The sequence below is a fragment of the Nestor notabilis genome, unplaced genomic scaffold, assembly GCF_000696875.1.
Source record: "Nestor notabilis isolate BGI_N333 unplaced genomic scaffold, ASM69687v1 scaffold2746, whole genome shotgun sequence".
In the NCBI taxonomy this organism is placed as follows: Eukaryota; Metazoa; Chordata; class Aves; order Psittaciformes; family Psittacidae; genus Nestor; species Nestor notabilis.
The window spans coordinates 223,420-233,448 of NW_009932219.1; the positions used below are offsets into that span (position 1 = coordinate 223,420).

General features: G+C 39.7%; 1 protein-coding gene across 1 annotated transcript in view; it reads right to left on the reverse strand.

Annotated features, from left to right (window-relative positions):
• Nucleotides 1–2,566, reverse strand: part of RP1L1 (retinitis pigmentosa 1-like 1) — a 26,717-nt gene extending 24,151 nt beyond the window's left edge. The window contains exon 1 of the mRNA XM_010016255.1: nucleotides 1,928–2,566. Within this exon, the coding sequence (XP_010014557.1) occupies nucleotides 1,928–2,566 (639 nt within the window). The remainder of the gene's footprint in view (nucleotides 1–1,927) is intronic.
• Nucleotides 2,567–10,029: the final 7,463 nt, after the last annotated feature.

Sequence of the window (10,029 nt, forward strand, 5' to 3'; positions counted from 1 at the left end):
CTGCTGAAACACTTTTTAATTTAGTAGAATAGTTGTAGCTGTGGTGCATAGAAAACTTGCAAATAAATTGATAGAAACTAAAAAAACCCCAAAAAACCTAACTGATTCTGAAGCCATCTAGACACCTTTCTTTGGTCAGCTCCAAGTTCATCGAACTGTCATTTTAGTCTCAACAGCTATATGGGAGCTTAGCCACTTAGGTCACTTACAGAAACATTTAGACACTGACATGTAGGTAGCTGAATCTGAAATTAATCCAGCTCTATTTATCCACAGTCATTTAGACAGTTACTTGGAAAGTAGCTGTCTGAAGTGCCTATTTCTTTCCGTTTACTGCCGTAACAGCCTAGGGCATGGAATTGTCTTGCCTACCATGCAGTTGCCTGCAAGTGAGCCATTTCTTTCCACTCTCTCATTAGGAGAAACACAGACTCTAGACACACTTAGAAAAGACAAATCCCTCAATAGGGTAACCTGCTTGCTCATGTTGGACTTAGTCAACTGACTCTGAGGCCATAAAGTTTGGGGAGATGAATTATCTATTTGCTTTTCCTAGGCCATGCTTGGGTTGTCCGCAGCTAGGTTTTCTCTCTTGCTCCTGGATCCCTTTTCATAAACCTTCAGTTTCTCAGCAAGGTTGCAGTTTGATTTGTCCCGCATATGTGGAGTGGCACTATCCTTTCCCTGGTGTTTCATATCATCTCTGACTGCAATCAGCTTGACACTCTTTTAGACTCTAGATGAGTAGGGCTGGGAAAGCCTAAGCAGTAAGATGTTCAAGGACATTTTCCTTGGATCCTCCAGCTGAGAACAGGAAGCTCTTTCCAGAGTGGTGGGCATAACAGAAAGCACTGTGATATGACATGTTGCCTCCACTAGAAAAGATGGCTCAAGGCACAATTACCCCCTCCCTCTATCCTTCATAGCTACATACTCCTGTCCCTGTTCTAGGTCAAAATTATTTGGGCTAAATATATTCCTCCACATTTTTTCCACCTGCTGGACAGTGGGTCATTTGAACCCAAGTCATTGCAGTCATCTGGTTCAGAAAGTGCCACCACAAATGGCTGTGACATTACCACTGAGGAGCTGGCACACAGTACTGTAAAGGTGGAAAAAGTGGCAAGGAACAGGGTAACCACTCTGCTCAGCTACATTGCTGGGGACAAGTCAGGCTAACATGTGAAAACTCTTCAGAAGAAATAGAAGTACAGGTTAGTCTGCATTACAAAGAGACGGAGAAGAAATAAGGAGAATCTCAGGTTTGTTAGAAAATTAGTTTGGGAACAGAAGAACAAAGGAGTTGTCATGCCCTGAATTTATTGTAAGAGTCAACTCCAACTGGCATATTCACCAAATCGTCAATACAGATGTGTCTCCTGAGGCCACTCATGCCCTAATTACTTATGCATTTATTGGTTATATTACCATAATGCTGAGGATCCCACATCATGAGCAGGACCCTATTCTGTTAGGAATTATGCAACTGCAAGGTGCCACCTAAGGGCCATCTTATTCTGTTGAATTCCCAGTTGTTAAGTATAGAAAAGTAAAGCCTCTGTTGGGCCATGCCCCCCAGGAGAGGGTGGGAAGCTCCATTATTAGAAGTTTATTTGGGGTTTTATACTCAGCTGCAAAATATTTGGCTTCTGGACTTCTGTCAGAAGTTGCCTCCCATTGGCCCGAAAGATTATCTGATGTATGAAGTTTTTGAATGGTTGAACAAGATTCTTCTACATCAGCCCTTCATGTAACTAATGGGGAAGTAACTCATGTGACACTAACTACACAAGCCCGAAGGATTAAGATAATGTGGGTAAACCACTGGCCCCATGAGCTAAAGGATTTGCATCACAGGGAATACAAATGCTGATGTGATAATACCTGTTAGAATAACTGACCAGCACCAGCTATCAGAGATACTTGCCTTCTTCCCATCAACAGTGTAGAGCTTCTTCACTGGGAACTGCAGGATCTCAGAAATCTCATCCAGAAGTGTTTTGAAACTCCGGGCATTTCTGCGGTTCAAGATGATTGAACGACGAAAACTACTTTCACCGTTCTTAACTAGTGTGATTTTCTTTGGTATTCTGGGGCCATGATGAGTGAAAGGTGTAGAATAATCTTCAAGCTTGCCCTCCTGAGCTGCTCTTCTCAAGGTACTGGAGGGACGACCATTTCGTGGAGGGCCTGGCCTGTGTCCCCCAGAAGTAATGCTAATAGGCTTGACATATTTCTTGTCGGAGCAAAGGTAGCATCCTCCATCCTCTAGTTGGTCCAGCTCACTGATGCAATGTATTCCTCGTGGGGTGGTGATAGTCCGTACCCCAAATGGCAGTGGAACCCGATGAGAGAGGTCATCCATGAGTGCATTGAAGCTCTTGAAGCTTCTCTGGTTGATGGCCATCTTGACTCCTGCAAACTGAGGATCTCCACTCTTGAAGAAGGTTATTTTTTTGGCTGGGAGTACCTTGGTGACAGTGCTTGTCCGAGCCACAGAGGTAAGGGGCTGCTCATAGTTGTAGGAGCTGGTGGTTGACAGGTAGTCAGCAGGTATCTGAGTCATCCCTGTTGCTTGAAGGTAACTACAAGAGAAAATAAATAGAGTAGTGTTTGTTTGAGTCATGCAGAATCAATGCCTGACTAGCATGGGAACAACATTTGTTTTCCTCACAACAGTTTTATGATCACAAAAACCGTGATCAAAAGCAGATTGTACCAACATGGAGTTGTGAGTTCATTGGCCCTCACAGTTAAACCATCCTTGCTCTGCAGATGCCAATGCAAATTCAGTCAGTGTTAATAGCCTCTGAGACACAAAAAGCATGAGTCAGACCCCAAGCAAAACCCACAAAACCTGATATTTGTATATTGTTGTCCTTTTCAGTTTTGTGTCTTCCTTGCTTATATTTTTGAGGTTTTCTCTGAAACTATCAGAGCCAGTGATTATTTCAGCTTTATTTTTGCAAGCAGAGCACCGAGATTCTCATGCAACTCTTTAACCCCATGAACTGGCACATAACAAAAAAACCCACTTAAGTTGTTCATGTAGTGATTGCACATTGTACACAACCAATCCTGAGTGGACCAAGGGGCAAAAGAAGCCTGGTTTCAGAACAGCTGCACATGGTCATGCCATAGTGCACTAAGGTGACGTCTAGGTGAAAAACCCATGGCAGTTACGCAAACAGATAACAGTAAGAAATATCACAAGACCTCAAATACTAAAAAAACTACAAAAGTGGGTTCTACTAAAAAATGGAAAATTTGAGATCAACCCAGTAAGGACAAATCTGAGGAGAACAATCTGTACATTTTATGCTGGAGCAGCTGGGTCCTTCACTTTAAAAGCTAAGCTGACTTTGGTGTTTAATTCTAGTGGTTGAATCCCACCTTTTGGAGCCCAAGTATTTTTAATGTCTTTGGCATGATGGAGACAAGTGGAAAAGAAGCTCGACTCTACTCTTTCTTACTTGCATTTGCATTGTCTTGGAAGTCAACCACTAAAAAATTCAGACCACACATGAAATAAAACTACTATGCCAAAAAAGAATACACGTTGGTTTTCACAGGGGGGGAGAAAACCCAACCCAAAACCAACACTATTTAAAAGTGCTAAAATGTTGACTGTAATGAGTACGACAGATGTCTATTTCATTAATATGAACAATGATTCCAATGACTTTGAGTTAATTAATTAAACTTTAAAGGACACTCTCAAAATGGCATTTAGAAATGTCATCTTCTGATTAGAAGTTACTGTTCACAGATAGGCAGCAAACTTTTTGAATTAGTAAGGAGTACAGTAGCTTCTCTTGTAGCTTGCAGAAGACGGTTCTGGCTACAAGCACCTACATCCAATTTACTTTCCAAATTATATTCTTAGTTGATAGCAGTTTTTCATGGCAACTTCAAAAAGATCTCTCACAAGAAATAAATTGGTTTAGTGTTCACAAATGATTTAGAAAACAATAAATGTATTTCTAATTACATGTTTCCTTCAGTTTGTTCCTGGTTACACTTCTTGCAGCAGCTGAATAAAGTTCTAGTTTCAAGAAAATAGTCATGCTACTCACAAATTATTCATTGGAGGAGTAGTTTGATAACTACTGTAATTAATGGGAATTTTGCCACTGAGTGCAGAGGTGCAGCATTCAAAAAACTATAAATGCGCATTTTCTCCACATTTTAAAACTAAACCATTAGTTTTGTATTATGCTACTTTCAAGTGAAACATTTGTGCATTTTGTACTATAGCAAATTCACTCCTGCAATAAATGGAAGTTTAAGCTCAGCTATGTGAGAAAAGACATTAAGCACCATTTGAAAGATTATTATTTTGACAGATGTCTGCTTTTTTATATCCATGCACACTGACAAAGTTTTCAGTATGATTTATTCTTTCCATATACATATTTCACAAAGTAATTATTCACTTATTTGTTTCCCAGGTAAAGGTCAATCCATCAGTCTATCTTCCAGGGAAAAATATATCTCATTTCTGTTTTTCAACAGCTTTCAGAAAGGTAGCTTTAACTTTTTCTCCCCGAGTCCCACATTAGAACTTTCAGACACTAGAAGCATAATTTCCAAATAAATCTATTATCCAAATTGTAGTCCCTGGACAAATGATGGTCCACAAATGATGGTCCACAATATACTGGCTGAATTCCCAGAAATCTGACTGCTTCCCAAGGATTTATTCTGTTGATTTTTTTTTTTCCCCAAGCTGTTAAATCATATTGTAAGAAGTAAAAAAAAAAAAAATAAATAAAATAAGGGACAAAATGTAACATATGTTCCCAATACTAATTTTCCTTGGAAATAATTTTACAAGATTGTTAAGGGATCAGCAGTGTAAAGGAACATTGTCCCTTTAGTTTTGAGTGATAGAGCTGGTTACCCACCCAGACCTAGATGGTCTGTCCTCTTTTAAGAAGCAGTATATAACGTGAAGAGCAAGTCTTCCACAAAAACCTTGCACGAAATGAAAACAGTTCCCTCAGGGAGAAATTTTGTATTGTCCATTTGAAGTTTCAGAATGGTAAAGGGTTTCTATTGCATATCTGGCAAGGCAACAAAAATGGTTGTCTTGCCCAAATACATCTTTTTATAGATACAGATATTTACAAGAGAAGTCTCAATGCATATTTTCATACTTACATTGAAATACTTCATGTCTTTTGCTCAAGATGACTTTTTCTTATAGAATATCCAAGAAATTAAAAATAAATGAACAAAATAACTAAATAAACCCAACACAGCCAACCAAGCACCTCTAGGATCTAATGCACTGGACAGAGCAGGGAAAAACATTGGCAAGTTACATGCTGTCAGTCAAACTGTCCTCAAAATGACTGACCACAGCTTGGAGGGTTAATCAGGACTGTGTTGCTAAGGATAGAAAGAAAAGCTACCTAAGCTGCTGGAGAAGGCTCTCAAATCCACTGGGGCTTTAGGAACAGTTTGCCCAATCCTTCTCTTGCTTGTGCCCACGTAGCTCAGGTATAAATCTGACTCAGTGACACTCCTCTGAAACCACACCAGTGTAAGTAAGAACACAGTCAAGGCCAAAGAGTTAACGTTTTCCTGTTGCATAAAGGCCTACAGAGACCTGGAAAACTTTCCTGAGCCACCCCACTTATCAACTCACCAGCTCATCAACAATACCTTGGAATCAGATTTATCTTTGGGGAAACTCTAAGGAAATCAACGGAGCTAGAGTAAAGATGATGGTAGTCCTTAAGGATTTGTGTATGTGTTTGTTACTTCTCAACTGATAGTCACTTACTCAGGACACAGATTCATAACAATTTTTCAGTGAAATTTTATCTTAATCGGAAAGTCTGGTGAGTTCTAATTTACAATGAGGGTGGTAAAATACTGGAACAGGTTGCCCAGAGAGATGGTAAATGCACCATCAGGGAGACATTTAAGACCAGGCTGGATGTGGTTCTGGGCAATCTGATCTAGTGGAAGATGTCCCTGTGCATGGCAGGGGGTTTGCAATAAATGACCTTTGAAGGCCCCTTCCAACCCAAACTATTCTGTGATTCTAAGTTCATAGCAGAAGTCACTCTTGGATGAATGCTCAGTAGCTGTATTGCTGAGATTTAGGCATTTAACTAAGAACAGACAAGCTACATGTGAATGCTAAATAACAGGGAAATTACTCTTCAATTTACCATCACAGTTCAAAAGCACATCTCAAAAAGACTAAACAATGTCAGGCAGGCAAGTCATGCACTTTTTAACAATACCAAACCTCCACTATCCAGCTTCACACAGAAGAAGCTGCGTGACCATGTGGTGGGGTATGCATTAGTTGAACCCTTAGCCAAAATCCAATACATCTGCAGCACATCTCTTCACATCAGCCTTCACCTTCTCTTCCTCACACTATGCTTGTTATCTCCAAGGTCTTTTTTTGCAGCCTTCTCTCTGTTGGAGACACAAAAGGAGAGAAATCCAGGTACCACTCTGGAAAGTGCCTGAGCTGAGGCAGGAGAGCTGTGAAAGAATTTGGCTCGATGAACTGAAAACTAAGTCTATAACCACTACTGGAGAGATAAGAATGCTTTTATGAGATACATCCAGACTTGACTTAAATATTTTAAATTATCAAAAGTCTACCCTGTCCAGCAGCAACAGTTCCAAAAGTTAATCCCACTTAGTGCTAAACATCTCTGCCTTTTCTCTAGCCTGAATATGCCTAGTGCCAATTTTTGTATGGCTTTTGATGATAAATTAGTGTGAAGACTTTTACTGGAAGTTTCTCTTACCAACGAGTAATAGTAGCTTCCATTTTTACAAAGTAATTTCTTGCAGACAGAAGAAAAATTTATAGGTCAACATTAACATTTGGAATGGAGCTGGTTGAAAAATCCAGGTGTGTGTTACAGGGAAATCATGACCAAGACTATTTAATTTTAAAATTTTCCCAGAAAAGGTGTGAGTTTCTGGCAAGAAAGATGAATCATTGTTTTGCAAAATCTTACCATTTTTCTGTAAAAAGGCTCATTTTAATGTGCTCTGTGCCCTTTTTGAGAAAGAAAAATATATTTTAAAATGTCAAAGTGATCTTATTCACAGGGGGTATTTATGGTCCAACCAAGGCAAAATATTGTATGGAAAATGACTGAAGTTGTGATATTTGATTCATAAAAAGAGAAAAGTATTGAATTTGAAGGCAGCATATCCATTTCCCTGTGATTATTTAAGAACTCCCGGGGGGGGATCATAAAAAAAACCCAAAACAAACAAACAGGTTTATTACATATTTTTCCCCTCAATTTATTTGTGACTTAAAATTACTTTAAAAGGATTATAAAACTCTGCGTAGGACTTGAATGAGACTAGCGTACTGGAGTGAGTCCAGCAAAGACCACCAAGATAATAGGACAAAATAGGAGCACATGATGTGCAGGGGGAGGATGAGAACACTAGAATCATTGATCCTAGAGAAAAGATTTGGTTCATATCATGGTCTAAGGCATGGTATAGGTATGGTATAGAGAGAAACAGACTCTTCCCAGAAGCGCATAGTATAGCATTAATATGTGGCAGATACAAGTGGCAGCATGCAAAATACCATTTGGGTATTAGAGAAAATTCTGCATAATGGTGATCAAAGATTGGGATCTAAGAGGTGGAGGAATATCCAGCCCTGGAGATATTAAAAACTCAGTTGAGCAACTTCATCTATTGGGCACAGATGTGCATGGTTGGACCAGAGAATCTCCAAAGTCCCTTCCGGCCTAGTTTATTCTGTGATTTAGCAAACGCTGTTTGCATTCCCCTTGGCTCAGGCTCAGGTGGTAATTAAGATCTAGCTAAATGCCAGTTTAATATGATCCATCCTCCATAGCAACCTGAACTGTTCCATCATCAGAGATGTTTTCTGTGATCTGTTAGAATACTCCAACTTTAATTAACATTAGCTTTTCCCTTTTGCGATTACTGGATTTTCTTCTAAGAAAATTAAATATTCATAAGGGGTTTTGTGGCTGTTTCTGGGCTTTTGGAGGGATTTGGTGGGGATTTTGTTTTGGGTTGTTTTTTTTATTAAAAAAAAACCGAAACCAAACAAAACAATAATATACTGCTTTTTCTTTATTTGGGTGCATATCAGTTTGAAACAAGTCAGTCTTCAAAGTGCAGCAGTCCAAATTATATTTCCAGCTACATCGTTCAATGCAAAGGACTACGTTGCACTTAACCTAGGTAACCAAGAAGCCCAGATTTCTGCAGGATAAGAATTAGGCTCAGGGATCAGATTCACTTACAGCAAATCTCCTCCTATTCTCCACCATCAACCCTATCAATAATTTCTCAGAGTTCCTCAATACAGTCATGCTGTGAGGGCTCCCCTGGGATGCTGTTAATCACAGTCCACTGTGAAATTAGAGCATTCTTCCACTGAAGGGAGCAGAGGAGCCCTTCACACAAAGAATTGATTTTCTTTTGCTAAAGACATGTAGGATTTGACTTTCCTAAAATGAGACCAAGGGCTTAAGAAACCAGAGGCAGAGAGGCCAGTTCTGCCACATACTGTTCAACACTGATCTGTGGTCTGTCAAAGTAACAACTCTGTGACATGGTCCTGATTACAGCAGCTCTGCAACAGATTCCAACAGCAACAGTTCCATCTCAGTGTTTCAGACTGCACACAGTTCAGTGATACCCCTAGAAGCTGGAGGCAAGGCTTCTGTTTTGGAGGGTATTTCTAGTGCCATTAGTCAGGCATTTCGTGAGAATATTACTGTTTTAAATATGATGGGGTTTAAGTAATCTGCACCACCCTTTACTCACATTTCTGGTAATATTGGGGAAAATAAACTTGCATTTCCTTTTGACGTGAGCTTGAAGTTTTATCTCCAAGCTGATTTGCATGTTTCTGCCAGGAAACCGATAAACAATTGTGCTATTCATCACATCAGGTGGAGAGGACAACATGACAAGATTGGAGCAGCTTGCCAAATTCAAAACTGGAATTGACACAGCTGATTACATGAAAGGAACAAGATCACAAGAACATACATGTATCACAAGGATTAAGCATGGGTTGAACAGGATCTTAGCAGTTTTCTCAGGAAGGCTATCTGGTATGCATGCCCCTTGATTAATGTGATCACAACCACACAAGACGGCACCTCCATCTCTCATTCCAGGGCTGTTTCCATCTTCAAAGAGGATAGAAAGGCTCAGGCACAGAAACTTTATAGACAACCAGTTGAGATTTCCAAGACTGGTTAACTCGTACACAACCAACTCCCCTTAACAACCTAAGCTTTGCTTCCTCATCTTCCTGTCTTTAAAGGGGAATGAAGAAAGAGGCTAAGCAAAGCTGATTATATGAGTAGTCAGCTGTCAGCAGCAAAACAGCTGACTAAAGTGAGCAGCTAAAGAACTAGGAATATGTACAAAAAACAGGACAAGGCATGCCTAAAAAGTGTGTCCCAGAAGTCAGTTACCGAGAAAAAAAACTAAAAAAGTCACCACAAGCTTTGAAGAGGTTTCAATCAGCAACTGGTTCTAGACTTGACAGCTAAAGGGTATATGTCAGGAGAAGAAAATCACTGTAGATTCCAGCAGCTGCAGATAGTGGAAGCTTTTTTTCCCGTTTCCATGCAACCTACCCCAATCTTTCTTCCTCAGGACAGTGCCCAACTCTGTAAACATACAGGCACTTCATTGCACGTACATCCCAAGTTCAACATGGAACTATCCACACATGTAACAGAACAACCACTAGCATCCCCCCGGTGGGATGCATCCACCATAAGGCTCAAGTTAATTTCCTTGACACCACCATCACTTCCAATTTTCCATTTCCAACAAACCTTTACTTAAGATTATTAAACCTCTGATATATGACCTCAATTCCTTCCAAATGTTTATCAGTTTTGATTTTCATTAATATGTTTTTTACACTCTTATGAAATTATTTCAAAATACATCAAATCAGATCCCTCCATGTTTCAGTAAGTATACTCTTTCTCCCTCCATGTTTCAGTAAGTACACTCTTT